The sequence below is a fragment of the Palaemon carinicauda genome, chromosome 39 (assembly GCF_036898095.1).
Source record: "Palaemon carinicauda isolate YSFRI2023 chromosome 39, ASM3689809v2, whole genome shotgun sequence".
NCBI lineage: Eukaryota > Metazoa > Arthropoda > Malacostraca > Decapoda > Palaemonidae > Palaemon > Palaemon carinicauda.
Window position 1 is genome coordinate 66426527 of NC_090763.1, and position 22614 is coordinate 66449140.

The 22614-nt window shown below is 43.1% G+C and overlaps 2 protein-coding genes across 2 annotated transcripts in view; both read left to right on the plus strand.

The window, feature by feature from the left end:
- Nucleotides 1-22614, plus strand: part of LOC137631236 (ribosome biogenesis protein BRX1 homolog) — a 37498-nt gene that overhangs the window by 7820 nt on the left and 7064 nt on the right. The window contains exons 2-5 of the mRNA XM_068363015.1: nt 1700-1855; nt 2354-2474; nt 3490-3747; nt 6263-6357. Coding sequence (XP_068219116.1) covers nt 1700-1855; nt 2354-2474; nt 3490-3747; nt 6263-6357 — 630 coding nt within the window. The remainder of the gene's footprint in view (nt 1-1699; nt 1856-2353; nt 2475-3489; nt 3748-6262; nt 6358-22614) is intronic.
- LOC137631235 (uncharacterized) lies at nt 18965-21574 on the plus strand. The gene is made up of 2 exons (XM_068363014.1): nt 18965-19241; nt 19380-21574. Exon 2 carries the CDS (start codon nt 19674-19676, stop codon nt 21462-21464), a length of 1791 nt encoding a protein of 596 aa, XP_068219115.1. The 5' UTR covers nt 18965-19241; nt 19380-19673; the 3' UTR covers nt 21465-21574.

Genomic DNA, 22614 nt, shown 5'->3' on the forward strand with positions numbered 1-22614 from the left:
GAAGACAGCAGTGTAAGAGGGATCATAGGGGGTTGCTAACCCCCGTTACGCAAGTAAGGACATGGCATGTAGGAACGAGTGTCGTTTACGAAGAGAACGGACCCCCCTATCCACTGCCGTATTCTAAGTTAGCCGTAATCATACATACAGGTGGCTGCTATCATACATACACCCCTAGGTGCATTCAATATAAAATACAACACGCTGACGAAGGCTTAGGTCACACTGGATGAGAGAAGCATTGGGGTACAAGCAGGACTTTTTGGGTGGTTAAAAAGTGGAAAAGTGATACATGGCCACCCTCCCAAACACCACTCTCAGCTTCTGCGAAAATATGTCCTTATTACGTTTGGTTAGGAAAATAATTTGAATTGAAAACCTAAGAGTTAAACGTAGATTACAAAAGAGCATGGGAGTTATATGTATGATAGCAGCCTCCTGTATGTATGATGACTGCCAATTAAGAATACGGCAGTGTAAGGGAGGTTGCGGGGGGGGCCGTTAGCCCTCCATCAGGTAGGGAGATGGCTCGGAGATAAGGTTAGGTGGGGTGTTTAAATTAGGTGTTCTTGTGTAAAGGTTTTGCAGAACAACTGATAGTTTTGTAGTACACCGGCCATGTCTTACAAACAGCTAGAAAATTAGAAGAAATTCCCATTTTATATGTACGTGGGAGGACCTGGCCGCTGATCTACAAAGGCTCCGAGTAAGGATTCATAATTTCAATAAACAAAAAAAGAAATAAGCTCTCAAAATCTGTTGCCAACAACTCATGCACAATAATCCATCATCAACCTCCCAAAAGTAAACAGTGGACTTCAATAATGGTGGTCGTGTTCACATTTTAGCTAATCGACAAATAATTTATTATACCTAAGCACCCATTAGTCACACAGAAAAACACCCCGAATCGGCCAGCACTCGCCCACTTCCTACAGCGAATTTCTGTTTGGTCGAAATTAAGCTATATTTACTAGATACATATGAATAATTGTGCTCCTTTTTTATTCATTACAGTAGTTAAATCGTTTATGATGAGTTAGGCTAATATTGTAACAATTTATCTGTTGTACCGTCATTGTATCAACTGATTTTGTATGCCATATGAAGGATGTACGAGTTATTTCCTTTAAACAATAAAGATGAAAATTTAATGCATTCATTCATGTAGCATATGCAAATTTAATACCCACTCTAAAATAATGTATTTAGCACAAAATGGGTTTGGTATCGGACAGTTTTTCTACTTATCTTATAATTTTTCCCCCTCTGAAAGTGATACTGTCTAACTATTTCAATTTCAGAGTTAAATCTAAATATATATCAAGATGGTTTTCCTTAAGTAGCTTAATAACTTTGTAAGATTAAGTCCCAAATCATATCTGATGTCGCACCATAGTTTGGGGTTGACCTCAGATGGTTTAGATGGCTGTCGACAGACCTCAAGATTAACACAAAAGCATTGGGATATTAATGTGTTGTAAGCATTGATGACAGTGATATCATTTTTTTTTAGTCGACTTGAACCCATTACACGTAGTGAGGCAACCAGGTTACTGAAATTCAAAATCATATGTCACAGGTTCAATCTTAAACAATCTGAATAATTTGACTTTTATTGTATAGAAATTGGAAATTTATTTTGCTACACAGTCTATAGATTTGTGAGTTGTTTACCTAGAATTTTTTTTTTTTCCAGAAAAAATGGACGAACAGACAGCGAGTTTTGATTTTTGGTTCTCGAGGATTATCTTTCCGAGAGCGCCATTTAATGCAGGACTTAAAAACAATAATGCCACATAGCAAGGGAGAATCCAAGAAAGAGAAGAAGGACGACATAAAGGCTATAAATGAAGTGAGTTATTATAGACCCAAAAATATGACCTGTAGATGAACAAAAGTGCTAATGGTATTTGTGCACATTGCTTGTGAATTAGATTTCCTGAAGTTATATGTTGTTACAAATTATTCACTTATGGTACGCTTTCTTTATTATTAAATTATATTGATATACTGCACAGATATTGAAAATTCATTGGATAAATTTAATGATGAAAAAAATGTTTGGAACTAATTTTGTTCTTAAGTATGTTGTCAAGTGGAATCTTCTGTTCAGAATTGCCTTCATTATATTTACTTGTTAGAAATATTATAACCCGATTGAAGGGTTTAACTTACCCCAGATAATTATATTTAGTAATGTGTGTTGTGTAGTACATAGCAAGAATAAAAATTAATGTACAGGTTCTGCTTGCATCCCTTACTTTATACAAGATTTAATTTGATTATCAATGACATTTCAAGTCATGTCAATTTCTTTAATGCTGAACTGGGGTAATTTTGTTATTTTCAGATATGCGAGATGAAGAATTGTAGCAAGTGCATATATTTTGAAAATAGGAAGAAAAAAGACCTATATATGTGGATTTCAAATGTACCTCAGGGTCCTTCAGTCAAGTTTTTAGTTTTAAATGGTAAGTCATTAATGTTCTTGAAAATGTGCCTAAGGTTTAGTAACAGAAGGTGAATTTTTAACATTGGTTTTACTGTTTGAGCATGTCAAGGAAGAACATTATTTAATTGATAATTATCTACAATTAATTTATCCATCTTGGATGAGTAAACATCATAGATTACAGAACAAGGAAGCCGCCCAAAAATTAAAGTAGACCGGTAAAAGTACATTACGCCAAAAAAATGTAAAAATAACTATACATATAGAATTTGGGGGGTGAAACTCCAGCTGTATGTAATTAGGCATTTTGGAAAGTAGGAAGAATGTAATACTTTAGTAAAGGAAGACATCAGTTGCTGGAGCTAAAGCAATAAGGAAAGATTTCATTATAAGTAAAAGAAAAAAAAAGCCTCAATATCACTGTTCTAACTTCCAAATCAGTCCTTTGGTGTACAGTACGGTGTTGTATTTTTTCTAGTTAAAATAAAGCCAGCTCATAAACTTGTAGAGCAATAGTTTTCTTTGGTGTCAGGACTGACACAAGATACTATGTTCGCATTTCTCTTCCTTGCCTTATATTGTGTTCAGTAAACAAGATCATTTACTCTGTCTAGAATTCAAAAGTAATTATGTTTGTTACTGGTCCACACACACATTAAAAAAAAAAATCAAGTTGTTGGTTATTACATTCTGTAGGGCACACAATGTTGAGACAAATGAAAGACAAAACCTAGGAACATCCTGATCCACAAGTTGTGCATGTACTGATTATGGGTACTAGGTTTTTATGGGACAATTTTCAGCATAACATATTCACTTTTTTTCAGTAGTTTAACTTGACAATAGCCCATCTTCAAGTTAGTTAAGATGGCAAATTTCCGAGAAGCAATGGTCTAAATCAAATTATAACTTGCCTTCTATTGGAAAAGCATTATTTAATACTGTGGTTTGTAACTTTATCACTTTTTGGTTTATTATGTGGGGAAAAATTTTTCTTTGTTACTCATAATTAAGTCTTATGTTTTGTTTTACAGTTCACACAATGCTAGAGCTTAAACTAACGGGGAACTGCCTCAAGGGATCTCGTCCACTTTTAAGCTTTGATGTAGGGTTTGATGACCCCCACTGGCAAGTCATCAAAGAACTTCTAGTACAGGTCTTCAGTACACCAAACCACCATCCAAAGAGCCAGCCATTTCATGATCATGTTATATCATTTTCTGTATTAGACAAGAAGATTTGGGTTCGGAATTACGAAGTCCTAGCAATGGATGGAAAATTGGCAGAAATTGGTAAGTTTCTCTCTTATAATATGCTCTTTCATAATGTAATTTTTTTTTTTTTAAATCGAAATCTAGGTAATGTGTGCAGTATTTCATTAAGTTTGTTTCTTTATAGTGTTTCTTATTATGGATTTACATTAGTGTTGAGCAATTAATCAGGATTTGATAATTACTAAAATAGCACTAAAGATACTAATATAACGAGAATTCATAAAAAAAATAATAAGGTAACTTTTTATGCTTATATTATTTTATGATCATTCAGTGATTTTGTAAATTAACCCTCTGATAATCTGATACCACTATAGCTATATAGCAAATTTCAACTTATTATTTTTATTCCCTTGTTAAGTTACACCACAAAACATCAACATAAGTAGATTGACGCATGATGTCATTGCTCTCTCTAAAAAAAACTGGTCACCAATGTGACAGCTATTTTGTTACGCCCAGGATCGCTAGAGGATTTATTAGTATATTTCCCTACTGGCTAAAAGCGTTGTCCTACAAAATTGTCTGCTTTGTCTCTTCTCTTGGTTGAATAGATCGTTGGTAACTTTTCCACAGGACTGCTTAGGAGAAATCCCTCCTTTCATGCTAGCTTGGTGTCCGCTTTGTACCAGAGCACTGCAGCTGGCAGTCACCACAATTTATCAATTTTTTTTATGTTCATGCGAATCACAAACCCTGTAGTTTTACCAATGCCATTGCTCCCTTATCAAATGCAATAGACAAAACAGTGGATAATTTTTCTTAACAAGTGGTAGTTATTTCCCTGTAGAGAAAACCCCAGGTCTTGAATTGAAAAAAATCTCTGCCTCTGTCATTTAGATGACAGTGATTCAACTAAATCAAGAAGAAAGCAGATCTATGGCTAGGGAAACTCAGTGTGAGCTGAAGGTTCAAAAAGTTTGTTAGGAAGAGAGAATGTGCTATAGATTCTTTTATCATTTATCCTCTAGTGTTCCTTTCAAAATTGTGTCATATTTAAGGAAATATTGGAGATTTGGGGTACTCCTTTTGTAGATTAGTCCATGAATAAGCTTCCACTTTAATCCAATCTGTCCAGATCAAGTGGCAAAAAAGATCCCCCTTATGTGCCTTGAAAAAAATTACTAGTGTTTTCCACTTCTAGCATAAGACATTAGTGATATATAAAGACTCCAAGTTTATTTTAATAATGATAATGGTACCAACAAGAATGGTTAAGCTATAGGTTTGACCTTATTTAGTTGCACTGTAACCCAAAAATAATAAACCTCCATATTTTCTTGTTAAACTGCCAGATGCAAGTAAAGAAGCCACAGTTTACTAACTTGAAGTTGGTAATGAGAAAGTAACAGCATTGTTTTTCCCTAAAGGTTTTCAATTTTCTCGGATATTATTTGCCCTGAATAAAACCCGGAAGTTTATCTCCCCTAAGCATTACTAAACCTTAATTTTTTGATTCAGAGAAGCTCTGTGAATATAAACTTGTCAGTTAAGGGGGGGCTTGCTCACCTGCCGTTCTGGTGAGCATCTATTCTGGTGGAACTGAAACCAGACACCTTTAGAATATCATTCTCCTTACAACTGCAGTAGTTAATAAGAGGTTAAGGTGTTTTAAGAATGACCACATACTGTTCATTGCATTGGGAAATGACATTTGTTATTTTATATCTGTGCTACAATTAGTAAAGTCAAGAGTAATTAGCTATTGCAAAAACTCAAACTATACTGTACTTCAGTCATGATGATTATCACTTGATGTGGTTGATAGGTCTACAAGTTTTATTAGTTATGTAAGAATTTAGGGCCGACACAACTGTTATTGGTGGATTAGAACACTGATGTTTGTAAAACCAAGTAATTCAGATCTTTCATAAAATACCTACAGTTCTCTTATAAATGGTCTTTATAACTTATCTAGTGCCAACGAGTCCTAAAAGACTTACAAATCACAACTGTACACATTATTCAGAAAGCAAAGTTCTTTTGCTGAATTTAAAAAAATTATGAATCAGAGTATAACTAAAAGTTATGGACTTCTTTATCACCAAAGTGCAGTTGTAGTTATCTATTGGAAACATTCTTGACAGGCAATTTGTTAGACAGGACTTTGACCCCCATACAAGCTCAATACTGTGTACTGCTGAGTCATCAGCAGCCATTGTCTTGCCCTCCCCGGTCCTAACTTCATGTAGAGGGAGCTTAGGCACTGATTATATGAATGTGGTCAGTCTCTAGGAAATAGACCTGTCCCTTGCTTCTGCCATTCATGAACGACCCTTTAAATGAGGATTAGGCTTAATTTCAATTGTTACTGTACTGTATAGTATAGGGTATAACTGAAATATATAAATGTTCATTGGTGTGACCTGATACTAGAAATGTGTCAAGAACTGGAATATTCCATCTACTTATTTTTGTTAGTTGGAACAAATAAAAATTTGGCAAAAAGTAATGTATCTGTCAGTGGAGTTATAATAGTTTTTTATCATGTTGTCATTAGGTTTTTATAAACATTATTTTACTACTTTCCCAGGTCCACGATTCGTACTTGATCCCATCAAAGTTTTCGAGGATAGCTTCGGAGGAGCCACACTATGGGAAAATCCGAACTTCGCCAATCCGAACGTAGTATGTACTCATTTATATTTGAGTTTGTGTAGTTAATAATATTCAACAAACGCTCAGAATTGTCCTTTGTATTGAATGTTCAGTGGTAGTTGTGTTCAAATTGGTTTTCTTTTATCAAATTGCTTAAATTAATTCTTTTTTTACTTGCTTGAGTTTAGTAATATTGAGCAGAATTTATGAATCTTTACTTTCTATTTTGTGATGTCTTCATAAATTATGATATTTTCATAATAAAATAAATTTTTGAATATACTTACCCGCTGGTTATATAAAAGAGCTGAAGTCCCTGACGCCAGGGCAGAAATTCAAATCTCGCGCTATCGAAGATACGCCAGGTGTACCAACCGCACCCTAGCGGTAGAACAGGTGGAACTACACACCAACTCCAGTTCTTCCATGCCTCATAGCCATACCATAGGTAGTCTCTAGAGGGGAGGAGGGTGGGTGTTAAATTTATATAACCAGCGGGTAAGTATATTCAAAAATTTATTTTTCAATATTAATCTTACCCGATGATCATGTAGCTGTCAACTCCGTTGCCCGACAGAAATCTACGGTCGGGATACGCCAGCGATCGCTATACAGGTGGGGGTGTACACAACAGCGCCATCTGTGGTCAGGTACTCAAGTACTTCTTGTCAACAAGACCTCAATTTTTCCTCTGTCGTGCCGCCGGCAAGACCTACATGGATACGCTGTTGATTTTGGAGTCTTTTGTTCACGTTTTGGTGATGTATTTGCTCTGAAATTTAGCCTTCGCTGTACAGGAAGCTTTATCCTTAGCTTAGCAAGCTTTTGGAATTAATTTGATTCATTGGTTAACGATCTTTGCTTTATTTTGGAATTCCCCCTTGACTACCTCTAAAATTCAAGATGTCTGACCATTCCCAAGTTCCTAAATACAGGCAGTGTAGTGTTAGGACTTGTAATAGGCGTCTTCCGAAGGCCTCTATAGATCCTCACACCGTATGTTCCAATTGTAGGGGAAAATCCTGTCAATTGGAAGATCGATGTGGGGAATGTGATGGGCTTTCGGAATTCGATTTTAATGAATTCCTCAGATATACACATAGGTTAGAGAAGGAGAGAGATAGGAGGAGTTCTTCTTGCTCTGTGGATTTTTCCTCTCCCCATGCCCCTCAACCTTTTCCTTCCCCTGTGGTGGTGACTCCCGAACCTGCTACGAGTGCTCAGCCTGCAATGGCTGATATGTTGCGTGCCATTCAGGCTCTCGGTGATAAGGTGGAGTCGTTGGTTAGTGACCGCAATCAGCTCTTGGCAGATGTCAGAGAGCTGAAAGCGAAGAGTGCAGTGGGAAGTGTTAGTGCTAGTGCTGTGCATAGTGTCAGTGTTGCGCATGAGGGTACATCTGTGCGTGCCAGTCGTCCTCCCAGTCCGGGACCTCTTGCAAGCTCCCAAGCCCAGGGGAGAAGCAATGTCGAAGGACCAAAGGGTTCGGCAGGCCTTGATCGGCGCACGGATGTATCCTCAGTGGTTGCGGACGCATCTGCTAAGGATCGTCCCTTCCACTCCCAGACGAATGAGCCCTTACATTCCTCGTCTGTGGAAGAGGTTTCCAGGAGGAAACGGTGGACCAAGGTCTCACGACCGCTCAAACGTAAGGTCCCTTCTGAGCTAGTCCAACGGCCCAGGTGTAGCCACTGGGTCAGTTCGGACTCGCCGCAGTCATCTGATGACTGCACACCTCCCAAGAGAGGTAGAGTGGTCCCTCAACAGGCCTCTGCTCCGTCTGTTGTTGCTCCAGCCACAGTAGACCCTAAGTGGTCCATGCTGCAGACTATGCAGTCTCAGCTTGCGGCTTTTATGCAGGAGTATCATGCCGAGAAGGTTAACACCTCTCCTGTTAACCTACAACCCGCAGAGGTTGTGCGCTCAGCAGATACTGCGGCTGCCTGCTCCCACACCCCACCTGTGAGAGCTCCTCCACCGATGCGCAGTCCTCACTGCCAGACGCATGTTCTTGCTGCACCATCTGCTAACATGCGTGAGCTGCCGCATCAGGAGTTGCCGGGTTCCAGCACTATGCGGCATTCTCCTCAGCCCATGCAGCATGCTCTGCAGACCTTACAGCATGCTCCGCATACCATGCAGCATGAGCCGCATACCATGCAGCATGAGCCGCATGCCTTACCTCATGCTCTGCATACCATACCGCATGCTCCTCAGCCCACCGCAGACCCTCCCACACAGAGGCATGATGATGGATCCGCAGGTACGCATGCACCCGTTCTGCAGGATTCAGCCGCTCAGCTTGCTGCTCTGCCTTTGCCACTCACAACTCAACTTTCGGATGAGGATGTATCGGAGGATGAAGCTGCTCATCTGGATGATCCTCACTCTGATGTTGAAGGACCCAAGTCTTCGCCACCCTCCTTAGACTTTCGCAAAGTCCTTGCTTTGTTCAGAGAATTGTATCCTGAACACTTTGTGTCTGCAACCCCTCGTTCTCCGCCCTCCGAGTTTGCTATGGGCATGCAGTCTGCTGCGCCTGCCTTCACCAAGCTTGTTCTCGCCAGATCATCAAGGAGAGCTTTGAGGGTTATGGGGGACTGGTTGCATTCCAAGAAGCAACTGGGAAGGACCTCTTTTGTGTTTCCTCCTCCCAAGCTGGCTTCTAAGTCGAGCGTCTGGTATGCCACGGGAGAGGAACCTGGCTTGGGGGTTCCTGCCTCTGCCCAGGCCGACTTCTCAAGTCTGGTTGACTCTCCCCGCAGGTTGGCTATGAGACGTTCGAAGATCTGCTGGTCCTTTTCCGATCTTGATCATATGTTGAAGGGAGTCTTTCGTGCCTTCGAGATATTCAACTTCCTCGATTGGTGTTTGGGAGCCTTAAGCAGGAAGACTTCCCCTTCTGACAAGGACTCGGCCATGCTGATCATGTCCAGCATGGACAAGGCAATACGGGATGGGTCTGGTGAACTTGCGGCTTCATATGTATCAGGGGTCCTCAAGAAGAGAGAACATCTGTGCTCCTTCTTATCTGCTGGTATCACTCCTTGCCAGAAGTCAGAGTTGCTGTTTGCTCCTCTCTCCAAGTGTCTGTTTCCGGAGGAGTTGATTAAGGGGATGGCTGCCTCTCTTATCCAGAAGGATACGCATGACCTCATGGTTTCTTCTGCACGTAAGGCTAAACCCTTACCTTCCGTGCCTAGACCCTTCCGCCCTTTAGCAGCTGATACACCTGCTTCTAGGTTCATCCCGCCCTTTCGTGGCAGAACCTCCAGCAGAGGAGGTACCCGTGCAGACAGTCACCGTGGCAAGTCCAAGAAGGGTTCCAAGTCCGCAAAAGGCAAGTTTTGACTGCCTTCCTCTCCAGACAGCAGTAGGAGCCAGACTCAAGACCTTCTGGCAAGCTTGGGAGAGCAGAGGTGCAGACGCTCAGTCTGTGAAGTGGCTAAGGGAGGGATACAGAATTCCGTTCTGCCTCAATCCCCCTCTAACTACATCTCCCATCAACCTCTCTCCCAACTACAAGGAGAAGGACAAGAGGCTAGCGTTGCAACAAGAGGTGTCGCTCTTGCTACAAAAGGAAGCAGTGGTCATAGTCCGGGATCATCAATCCCCGGGCTTTTACAACCGTCTCTTCCTTGTAGCCAAGAAGACAGGAGGTTGGAGACTGGTGCTGGACGTCAGTGCTCTCAATGCTTATGTCACCAAGCAGACGTTCACGATGGAGACGACGAAGTCGGTCCTAGCAGCGGTCAGGCAGGAGGACTGGATGGTCTCGTTAGACCTGAAAGACGCATACTTTCACGTCCCCATCCATCCAGACTCCCAACCTTTCCTAAGATTCGTCTTTGGAAAGGTTGTGTACCAGTTCCAAGCCCTGTGCTTTGGCCTAAGCACGGCACCTCTTGTGTTTACGAGACTGATGAGGAATATTGCGAAATTCCTTCACTTGGCAGACATCAGAGCCTCCCTCTATTTAGACGACTGGCTTTTAAGAGCTCCCACAAGTCGTCGCTGTCTGGAGAATCTCAGATGGACTATGGATCTGACCAAGGAACTGGGCCTCCTGGTCAATTTAGAGAAGTCCCAGCTCGTCCCATCCCAGACCATTGTTTACCTGGGTATGGAGATTCAGAGTCGAGCTTTTCGGGCTTTTCCGTCGGCCCCAAGGATCAACCAAGCCCTAGAGTGCATCCTGAGCATGCTGAGAAGGAACCGATGCTCAGTCAGGCAGTGGATGAGTCTAACAGGGACACTTTCATCGCTGGCCATGTTCATCGAGTTAGGGAGACTCCACCTCCGCCCCCTTCAGTATCATCTTGCTGCTCACTGGATAAAGGACATGACGCTAGAGACGGTCTCAGTTCCTGTTTCCGAAGAGATGAGGTCTACTCTAACGTGGTGGAAGAACAGCATTCTTCTCAAGGAAGGTCTTTCGTTAGCTGTTCAGACCCCCGACCACCGTCTCTTCTCGGACGCATCAGACTCGGGCTGGGGTGCGACATTGGACGGACAGGAATGCTCGGGAACATGGAATCAGGAGCAAAGGACACTTCACATCAATTGCAAGGAGTTGTTGGCGGTTCATCTGGCCTTAATAAACTTCAAGTCCCTCCAGCTAAACAAGGTGGTGGAGGTGAACTCCGACAACACCACAGCCTTGGCTTACATCTCCAAGCAGGGGGGGACTCATTCGAGGAAGTTGTTCGAGATCGCAAGGGACCTCCTCATTTGGTCAAAAGATCGAAGGCTCACGCTGGTAACGAGGTTCATTCAGGGCGATATGAATGTCATGGCAGATCGCCTCAGCCGGAAGGGTCAGGTCATCCCCACAGAGTGGACCCTTCACAAGAATGTTTGCAGCAGACTTTGGACCCTGTGGGGTCAGCCAACCATAGATCTGTTCGCTACCTCGATGACCAAGAGGCTCCCATTGTATTGTTCTCCGATTCCAGACCCAGCAGCAGTTCACGTGGATGCCTTTCTGCTGGCTTGGTCCCATCTCGACCTGTATGCATTCCCGCCGTTCAAGATTGTCAACAGGGTACTTCAGAAGTTCGCCTCTCACAAAGGGACACGGCTGACGTTGGTTGCTCCCCTCTGGCCCGCGAGAGAATGGTTCACAGAGGTACTGCAATGGCTGGTCGACGTTCCCAGGACTCTCCCTCTAAGAGTGGACCTTCTGCGTCAACCTCACGTAAAGAAGGTACACCCAAACCTCCACGCTCTTCGTCTGACTGCCTTCAGACTATCGAAAGACTCTCAAGAGCTAGAGGCTTTTCGAAGGAGGCAGCCAGAGCGATTGCCAGAGCAAGGAGGACATCCACTCTCAGAGTCTATCAATCTAAATGGGAAGTCTTCCGAAGCTGGTGCAAGGCCAATGCAGTTTCCTCAACCAGTACCACTGTAACCCAGATTGCTGACTTCCTGTTACATCTAAGGAACGTTAGATCCCTATCAGCTCCTACGATCAAGGGTTACAGAAGTATGTTGGCAGCGGTTTTCCGCCACAGAGGCTTGGATCTTTCCACCAACAAAGATCTACAGGACCTCCTTAGGTCTTTTGAGACCTCAAAGGAACGTCGGTTGTCCACTCCAGGCTGGAATCTAGACGTAGTCCTAAGGTTCCTTATGTCATCTAGATTTGAACCGCTCCAATCAGCCTCTTTTAAGGACCTCACATTAAAAACTCTTTTCCTCGTATGCCTAGCAACAGCTAAAAGAGTAAGTGAGATCCACGCCTTCAGCAGGAACATAGGTTTCACATCTGAAACGGCTACATGTTCCTTGCAGCTCGGTTTTTTGGCTAAAAACGAGCTTCCTTCACGTCCTTGGCCTAAATCGTTCGAGATCCCAAGCCTGTCCAACTTGGTGGGTAACGAACTGGAGAGAGTACTTTGCCCAGTCAGAGCTCTTAGGTACTATCTAAAAAGGTCTAAACCCTTACGAGGACAATCGGAAGCCTTATGGTGTGCTGTTAAGAAGCCTTCGCTACCAATGTCTAAGAATGCAGTTTCTTACTACATAAGGCTTCTGATTAGAGAAGCTCATTCTCATATGAAGGAAGAAGACCTTGCTTTGCTGAAGGTAAGGACACATGAAGTGAGAGCTGTGGCTACTTCAGTGGCCTTCAAACAGAACCGTTCTCTGCAGAGTGTTATGGATGCAACCTATTGGAGAAGCAAGTCAGTGTTCGCATCATTCTATCTCAAAGATGTCCAGTCTCTTTACGAGAACTGCTACACCCTGGGACCATTCGTAGCAGCGAGTGCAGTAGTAGGTGAGGGCTCAGCCACTACATTCCCATAATCCCATAACCTTTTTTAACCTTTCTCTTGAATACTTTTTATTGTTGTTTTTGGGTTGTACGGTCGGCTAAGAAGCCTTCCGCATCCTGGTTGATTTGGCGGGTGGTCAATTCTTTCTTGAGAAGCGCCTAGGTTAGAGGTTGTGATGAGGTCCTTTAGTATGGGTTGCAGCCCTTTATACTTCAGCACCTAAGAGTTGTTCAGCATCCTAAGAGGACCGCTACGCTCAGTAAGGAAGACGTACTTAATAAAGGCAGAGTAATGGTTCAAGTCGACTTCCTTACCAGGTACTTATTTATTTTATATTGTTATTTTGAATAACTAATAAAATGTAATACGGGATACTTAGCTTCTTTGTTAACATGTATGCTGGTCTCCACCCACCACCCTGGGTGTGAATCAGCTACATGATCATCGGGTAAGATTAATATTGAAAAATGTTATTTTCATTAGTAAAATAAATTTTTGAATATACTTACCCGATGATCATGATTTAAAGGACCCGCCCTTCCTCCCCATAGAGAACCAGTGGACCGAGGAGAAAATTGAGGTCTTGTTGACAAGAAGTACTTGAGTACCTGACCACAGATGGCGCTGTTGTGTACACCCCCACCTGTATAGCGATCGCTGGCGTATCCCGACCGTAGATTTCTGTCGGGCAACGGAGTTGACAGCTACATGATCATCGGGTAAGTATATTCAAAAATTTATTTTACTAATGAAAATAACATTTTATTATGAAAATATCATTTTTAAATATAAAACTTACCCGCTGGTTATATAAAAGAGCTGATTGACACCCCTTGGTGGCGGGTCAGAGACAGCTACATATAGAAAATTCACTTAAGGGGTACATACAATAAACTTAAGCAGTTCTCACCTGATAAGGAAGCTGACAGCAATGATACTCTGCCTCATTTCGTCCGCTATCCTTAAGAGATCCAGTAATCCACTCGGGCTGAAAATCTCTAGGAGCTGTCAAACGGTACAACCACCTATAACATGACAGAACCTCAACCAATACCCTTGTTCCGGGTGCACTCAAGGAACAAATTGACCACCTAGCCAAATCAAAGATTGCGGAAGACTGACGCCCAATCTCCACAAACAACCATAACAAACGAGTTCCAAGAGATAGAAAAGGGGTATTAGGAAAAAAGGGAACGTAGTGGTAGATCATTCACCTACTATCGCATTAGCCGCTATAAAAGGACCCAACGTAAAAAAGTCCTCATAGCGAGTCTGAACATTCTTCAAATAATGGGATGCAAAAACAGACTTACTTCTCCAAAATGTTGTATCCATCAGACTTTGCAGAGAACGGTTCTGTTTAAAGGCCACTGAAGTCGCTACCGCTCTGACTTCATGTGTCTTGACTTTGAGGAGCCTCTGATCCGACTCATCACACTGAGCATGAGCTTCTCGAATCAACAATCTAACGAAAAAAGACAAGGCATTCTTAGACATGGGCATCGAGGGTTTCCGGACTGCACACCACAGAGCGTCTGAGTTACCTCTCAGATTCTTAGTCCTGTCCACATAAAGCCGTAGCGCTCTAACTGGACAGAGAACCCTTTCCAATTCACCGCCAGCCAAATCAGAAAGGTTAGAAATCTCGAAGGATTTGGGCCATGGTCGAGAAGGGTTTTCGTTCTTGGCCAGGAACCCCAGTTGCAAAGAACAAATGGCTTTCCCATTCCGAAAACCAATGTTCTTGCTTAAAGCGTGTACTTCACTAACTCTTCGCAGTGGCGAGGGTAACTAGAAAAAGGGTTTTCAAGGTTAAGTCCTTAAATGAAGCCGAGTGTAAAGGCTCAAATCTGTCACTTATGAGAAATTTAAGGACAACATCCAAATTCCAGGCGATGGGAGCTGTTTGAATCTTCTTGGTCGTATCAAAAGACCTAAGTAAATCTCGTAGATCTTTATTATTAGAAAGGTCTAGGTTCCTGTGTCGAAAAACCGTCGCCAACATACTCCTGTAACCTTTAATAGTCGATGACGAGAAGTTATGCTTAACTTTAAGGTCCAAGAAAAAATCTGCAATTTGGGAAAGCGAGGTACTGGAAGAGGAAATCGCGTTAGTTCTACACCATTCCCTGAACAACTCCCACTTGGACTGATACACCTTGATGGTTGAAGACCTTCTTGCCCTTGCAATTGCCTTGGCTGCCTTCTTCGAAAATCCTCTAGCTCTAGCGAGTTTTTCGATAGTCTGAAGGCAGTCAGACGTAGAGCTCGGAGGTTTTGATGATTTCGGGCCAAGTGAGGTTGTCTGAGAAGATCGGGTCTCATGGGAAGGCTTCTCGGAACATCCACCATCCATTCCAGTACCTCTGGAAACCAGCTCCTTGACGGCCAGAACGGAGCTATCAGTGTCATTCTGGTCTCCTCGTGTGAAATGAACTTCTGAATCACTTTGTAAAGGATCTTGAACGGAGGGAAAGCATAAACCTCCATGTGTGACCAGTTCATCAGAAGAGCGTCTATGTGTAAAGCTTCGGGGTCTGGAACCGGAGAGCAGTAACACTCTAGCCGTTTGGTCTTCGCGGTGGCAAAGAGATCCACGAGAGGTCGACCCCATAACCGCCACAGACTCTTGCAGATGTCCGGGTGCAGAATCCATTCTGTGGAGAGAACCTGACCTTTCCTGCTGAGTCTGTCTGCGCTCACATTGTTGACCCCCTGGATGAACCGCGTCAAAAGAGTCACCTTCCTTTCCTCCGCCCAGATGAGGAGCAGTCTTGCAATCTCGAACAGAGGCCAAGAGTGGGTCCCGCCTTGTTTCACAATATAGGCCAGAGCTGTCGTGCTGTCCGCATTGACTTGGACCACCTTGCCCCTGATCTGCTTTTCGAAGCCGATGAGAGCTAGATGAATAGCTAAAAGCTCTTTTCTGGGCTTGAACCTGTGCCGGCCAGTGAATAAGCTCCTATTAGCACTTATTCTTAGGTAATTTACTGCTAAATATACCAGAGAAAAAATGTAAAGGAGTGCTAGGTTGACTAGCTCGCTCACCTATTGGTGTCGGTATGGAATTGGGCGTATAATCCAGAGGTCCCGCACCATTTAGATTCATCCACGACAAAGACCCCCAATAGAGGAGAGCCGTTCAACCTCACTCGGCACCACCAACTCTGCATCCGCTCAGAACCCAACTCCTTAGCACTCCTTTTTAGCACGCCTGTGTGGTAACCCGCTAGTTTGTGCTCTCGTGTTTTTGCCTTATTTTCCTTGTGATTATGGCTTCTACATCGGTTTCCCAGGAGACACCGTCTAAGTTAAGTACCAAGCTATGTTTTGCTGTGTTTTGAGCAATCTAGATCGTTTAATATTTAAGTTATAAGAGTTTATTCTCTTCGATCATCTCGGTCTTGCTCGATTCCGCTTACGGTTGGTACTCCTGTTTCGAGAGCTTTTAGTTTCACTCGCGGTGTTACTAAGTGTATTATTTTTATTATTAGTTTAATTTTTATATGTTTTATAGTGGATATTCATTATTTAGCGTTTAGAGCCCTTGTGGCTCATATTTAGGGCCGATATCAGATTACGTATCGTAGGTGGCTTGCCGGCCTTCGGCCATCAGGTTGTTGTCCTTCGGGATTTATTCATTATTTCGCATGCCTTGCCCTAATTTTTTATGTGTATATTTATATATTTTTCAACGCTATTACTTTTATAATGAATATTTGTGCTTATTACTCCGTATGATCTGTTTTGGTAGTGTTTGGGGATCGTCAGTTGGTAGCCCTGCTGCTCCGTGTCACGTGTTCCTCCCCCAAGCTCCCCCTCTCGCTAGGTTGGTGGCTAGGCTTCTCTCCCCCCTCCCCTAGGGGACCGTTGCCTTCCCTTCCTACAGAGGGGGTAGTTCAGTGTTTATGGACTATGTCCTCTCTCCGGGTGTCCCGGTGGTTTTGTCTCTGTCTAGACTGGTTGGCACCGGTCAACAGAGTAGGAATCCCGGTGCACCCTATTTTATAAATGTTCACCTATCACACTTTTATTTATGTTATACGAAAACTTCCGGGTTCTGTTGGTGGTTCTTATCTACGGTTCCGCCCCCCTTATTTTATAACATTTACTATGATTATATATGACAGATCACTACCCCGGAGTTCCTATATGTATTAGTTTATGGATGTAATTTTATATATCCCGGTCCGGGGCTTAACCTCGCTCCGGGAAGTCTGACACCATGTGTGTTAATTCTTTGTTGCATCCTTCTTTATGATCCCGGCTCGTCCGGAATGAATAGTTATACTCTAGTCTTAAGTTAGACTTATGTTTAGGCCCGGGTCCTCCGGACCCGCCCCTACTTAAGAGTATTATAGTTAAGCTCTAGTCTTAAGTTAGACTTATGTTTAGGCCCGGGTCCTCCGGACCCGCCCCTACTTAAGAGAATTACAGTTTCTCATATACAGACAGTCCCCAACTTACGAACACAATAGGGACCGAGAGTCTGTTCGTAAGTCGTTAGTGTTAAATTTTGGTCTGGAGTAAGCGTAACCTAACTCAGATGTCTACGATTTTCAGCAGTAGAAGTCAACAAATAGCCCCATTTCATATAAAATAGGTTATTACAAATATTTTACTTTATCATATTACAGTAGTCTGTATAATACTGTAAAGTTCAGTACAGTATGTTGTTTTATTATCCTCTACTGCACACTACATAATAGAAACTTGCACAAACAATCGGCCATCCATATGCACTGCATTTCTGAATCAGCTGACTTTAAGTAAAATCGTAGTAAATATAGTGTACTGTACATTTAGTACAGTACTGTACATTAATTCCTTTTTAAATAAATGTACTGAAAGATATTTTATTGTTCCATTACCCAATTTTTTTGCTAGAAACTTGCGTAAACAAGCGGCCATTTGCATTATGTACTGTACTGTAACGTTTACCTTTTCACGCTTATCAAATCAGCTGACTTGTACCGTACTGTATTTACTGTATGTAACAGTACTGTGCATTTAACTGCTTCATGGTTGTTTTGGTATTGTTAAATAAAATGCAGAAGGTTAGTTTACTGAATTGTTTTATTTCAATTTTGACCGACTGAATCATTCTTTGTAGAGTATACGTCACGTATCTTGTAACGTCATGTATTTGGCGGAAGCGCGCTGACAAACCGAATGATTTCCTTTCATTATGTTGCCGAGTAATCTTATTACAGCATTCCTATAATCGAAACACCGAGTAACGATATCAAGTGTTTTAGTGGTCTGTATCATTAGTTATGAGATTAGTACAACTTACCGTAAAGTTAAGAAAAAAAAAGTCTGATGAAGTTATATTTCTTCTGGCGGAAGGTGAGAGGCAAATCAAGTGATTTTCTTCCGATCCGTTACTATTCCCATAATCGAAACATCGAATAAGGATATAAAGAATTTTTTAATAATTTTCAAAGAAATATGAAGATTTAACTGCATTTAAAATCAAAATACGGGGAGAGAGAGAGAGAGAGAGAGAGAGAGAGAGAGAGAGAGAGAGAGAGAGAGAGAGAGAGAGAGAGAGAGAGAGAGAGAGAGAGAGAAAGGGGGTGGTGCGTATTCCGTGTATAACTAATAATAAGGTCTATCAACGAACTGTATGGAAAATGTGATACCCTATAATATATTGGCGCTGTTGTAATATTCACTATGAAGAGATTTCGAACTATATGTGCGCATAATCGTAATACTGCAGCGTGACCTTGAGATCAGCTGATCTCCCAACCAAAAGTAAATCAAAAGTAATTGTTGATTATTGAAATGCTCAAGAAATAAAAAAAAAAAAATATGAACGTGCTTTAATAAACCACAATTAAACACAATAATGTCTAATGAAATATGAAGGCTTAATATTGAACGAAAAATTGAATACTGTATGAAGCTTTAGAATTAACTACCCATATGCGATTGACAGAGCGAGCACACACACACACACACAGAAAGAGCTACAACGATTTCGCATGATACCTAATAATAAGAACTGTAGGGAAACTGATTTTCTGTAACATATTGGCGCTGATGTAATATTCATCTTGAAGATATTTCTAATATGTTAAGAAATAAAAAAAAATGCCAAAAGTCTGATGACGTTATATTTCTTCTGGCGGAAGGCGAGAGGCAAATCAAGTGGTTTTCTTCCGATCCGTTACTATTCCCATAATTGAAACCTCGAATAAGGATATAAAGAATTTTTTAATAATTTTCAAAGAAATGTGAAGATTTAACTGCATTAAAAATCAAAATACGGAGAGAGAGAGAGAGAGAGAGAGAGAGAGAGAGAGAGAGAGAGAGAGAGAGAGAGAGATTTAACTTGAGATGAAATCTACGGATGTTTACGAACATGTTTGGACTTCCTTCAATTTGTGTTCGTATGTACCGTTGTTCGTAACTCGAATGTTCGTAAGTAGGGGAGCGTCTGTACTATTCTTATTACAGATGGTTCATTGCCAGACGACGGCCTGTGCGGCAGTTCTTCACCAGCCTTGTGGCCATACGGTGTGTAGGTCTCACGCCCTCTGCGGAGTACAACTGGAAGATATCGTAGTCTGGCATCCTGATAATTGTATGGTCTGTTTTGACCTCATTACCACCCTTGGATCTGATTCGGTGAGTCCCGTTGGCTATGTTGACTTTTCTAATTATTCTTACTTTTATTTGGTATACATACACTATTTAGTAAGATTTCTATGGTCTTTAAAGGACCTCCTGGACTCTTCCTTTCTTTAATTCCCACTATTATTTCAGGCATCCCCGGAGCAGAAGACTGCGGCTCGGGCCACCCTGAAAGTGTGGGTTGGGGGATTTGCCCGAAATGTGAAATCAAAGCAGCCTTACGTCCTCTCTGAAGACTACTGTGCAATGATTTATCCTAATGCTAAGTCTTAAGCCGCTGTGGCTAGAGCTGTTGCGGCACCCATCATTGCCGACATTGATGCCACTATTTCTGGATTCATCGATCAGGATCAAGATCAAGATACGTCTGATGCCCCCGGAGATCTGGAAGACAATGTTGCCTCCTTGAACTCGGATGTGGAACCCATGTTGTTAGATGATCCGGATGCAGGTAGGGTGGTAAGTGAGGCAGGTGTTACCGGCGCTGAGATTCCTATCCCCAGCCCCGCTCTTTCTTCTTCATCTGATCTCTCTTCTTTTCATGGTTTTTCTGGGGACCGCGATTCGTCTCACCGATCACACCCGGTTCCCCCCAAAGATAAATCTAAATCTAGAACTTTGCCAAAAGCTCGTAAGCCCCACAAGGCTTCCCATGGTTCTAAAACGAAAGCAAACCCATCATCTAAGGCTTCCGGCTCCTCCTCTAAGTCTCACGACCCGGGAGTACAATCCGCCACTTCTGCTCCTAACCCGGGCCTTTCCGAATCAGCCATGCTTCGCATTGTGTCAGAGATGCAATCTAAGATTGTGTCAGAAATGCAGGCCAAGATGGACACGATGTTTTCTAACATTGGTCAGAGACTTGGGGCATTAGAGCAAGGTGCTCCGGAGCAAGTTCAAAGCTCTCTCATCCCGGATGCCTCTAAGCTTCCTCCGTTTACCAAGAATAACCCTTGGCGCATGGCTCTTCATTCCCCGTTCTCAGACGGGATGTTAACGTTGGAAGGTCTTGGTACTCGTCCACTAGAGGACTTTGAATTCTTTCCTCCTGGTCTCGCATTTCCGTTTCATGGTTATGCCAGGCTTACCGAGGAAGCTCTGGTTCGGCTGGATAAGGTCCCTAAAGAGACCGTCATTTTCCCAAAGGAACAAGCCCAATCTGTTTGGGCTAGGTTTCTAAATGACATAGGTTGCACCAATACCATGTTGACGCCTCATAAGAGTTCATTTACAATGTTCCTAATGGACAAGAATACCGTGACTCCATGCGTCACTAAGATTGCAGAGCTTGCCTTTCAATACGCTCTGGAGGAGAAGCCCTTGCCTCCCATCCGAGAGGTAGATCCGATCTCCCTCCTTCTTCCTTCAGATAATGAGTGTTGGGACAATGTCCATACCACCTTTACTTCCGGCAAGCTGACAGCGGACTGTGCGTCAGTAATTTTTAGTGAACGGCTTCCCCGTCTCCCGGAATCCCTTATTAAACAGGAGTATGATTCCCGCCTACGTGTTGGTCGAACCTTGAACTTGGCCACTTCTACGGAGTCGATAGCCTTAACTTATGATACTGAGAGTATCTTTAAGTCTCTCAATAAGGCTACTTTGCAGTCTTTGTACTTTGACCTATATGACTTTGCTCTTGCTAAACGTAGGTGCCGCAAACACGTCCTGGCTGAGGCGACTATTAGGCACGAACCGAATAAACTTATCCGGTCCTCTTGTTGGGGTCCAAATCTTTTCCCTGAGGATCTTGTGAAGGAAGTCTTGACAGAAGCTACAAGAGTTAATCAGAGCCTTAAAGCCCGTTGGGGTTTGACTCCTAAGCGGAAATATGATCCCGCAAGTTACCAAGCCCGTGGTAGGAAGAAGCTCCGCCCGTATACCTCCACTCAGTTCCGGCAACAGCAAAGTAGCTCGTCCGTTTTCCGGCAGCCTCTCCCACCATCTCCTGCTGTTCCTGCACAGCCTTCCACCTCTCAGGCTCCTTCCTCGGACGACTACGTCACCGTTCTGTTCCCTAAGAGCCAGCTTCCCGGTGCCTCCACCACCTCTCCAGCCTTTAACCAATCTTATGAAGCTCAAGGCTCTTCCCAGGGTTATAACAGAGGTAGAGGCTACCACCGTGGTTCATACCAGAACAGAGGTAGGGGTAGATTCTTTCGCAAAGGAAAGAACTTCCGAGGCGGACGTGGAGGCAACTCCTCAAGCCAATACTGAGGTGCAGCGGGTAGGGGGGAGGCTTTATGCCTTCCGCAACAAATGGAGGTTCAGTCCCTGGGCTTTCAGTATCATCTCCAAGGGACTGGGGTGGAGTTGGATTCAAGGACCTCCCCCACCGAACAGATTTCATCAGCATTCCACTCCGGACCTAGTCGAGTTTGTCCAGGACCTGTTACAAAAGAACGCCATACAAGAAACGAAACACCTGAAGTTTCAGGGTCGGCTGTTCAGTGTCCCGAAGAAGGATTCGGACAAGAGAAGAGTGATTCTAGACCTATCCCTTCTCAACTTGTCCATTCAATGCGACAAGTTTCGAATGCTTACCGTCTCGCAGGTGCGGACCTTACTTCCCCGTGGGGCCGTCACCACCTCTATCGATCTTACAGACGCCTATTATCACGTTCCGATAGCGAGACACTTCCGTCCGTATCTAGGCTTCCGCCTAGGAAACAAAAATTACTCCTTCAAGGTGATGCCTTTCGGGCTCAACATCGCCCCAAGGATCTTCACAAAGTTAGCAGAAGTTGCTGTTCAGGAACTCAGAAATCAAGGGATTCAAGTAGTAGCCTATCTGGACGACTGGCTCATTTGGTCAGACACCTCCCAAAATTGCCTAAATGCCACTCACAAAGTCATCCAATACCTTCAATCTCTAGGCTTTCAGATCAACTTCAAGAAGTCCCGTCTTCTTCCGAAATTAAAGTTCCAATGGCTCGGCCTGCAATGGGATCTTATATCTCACACTCTGTGTCTTCCCAAACCCAAGAGGTTAGAGATTGCAATGAACACCAAACGCTTTCTCAAAGACAAAGTGAGTTCCAGACGGCTCCAAGAGAGGATCCTAGGGTCCCTTCAATTTGCTTCAGTGACAGATCTACTTCTGAAAGCGAAGTTGAAAGATATCAATCGTGTCTGGCGTTCGAGGGCGAATCGGAAGCTCCGGGACAGGAAAGTCCGCCTTCCTCCCATTCTCCGGGAAAGACTTCTACCTTGGACAAAGGCCAGCAATCTGTCAAAGTCAGTTCCCCTTCGATTTCCGCCTCCGAAGTTAATCATTCACACGGACGCATCCCTATCAGGTTGGGGAGGCTATTCTCAGCACAGGAAAGTTCAAGGTCTTTGGTCTCCCTTATTCCGCCAATTTCAC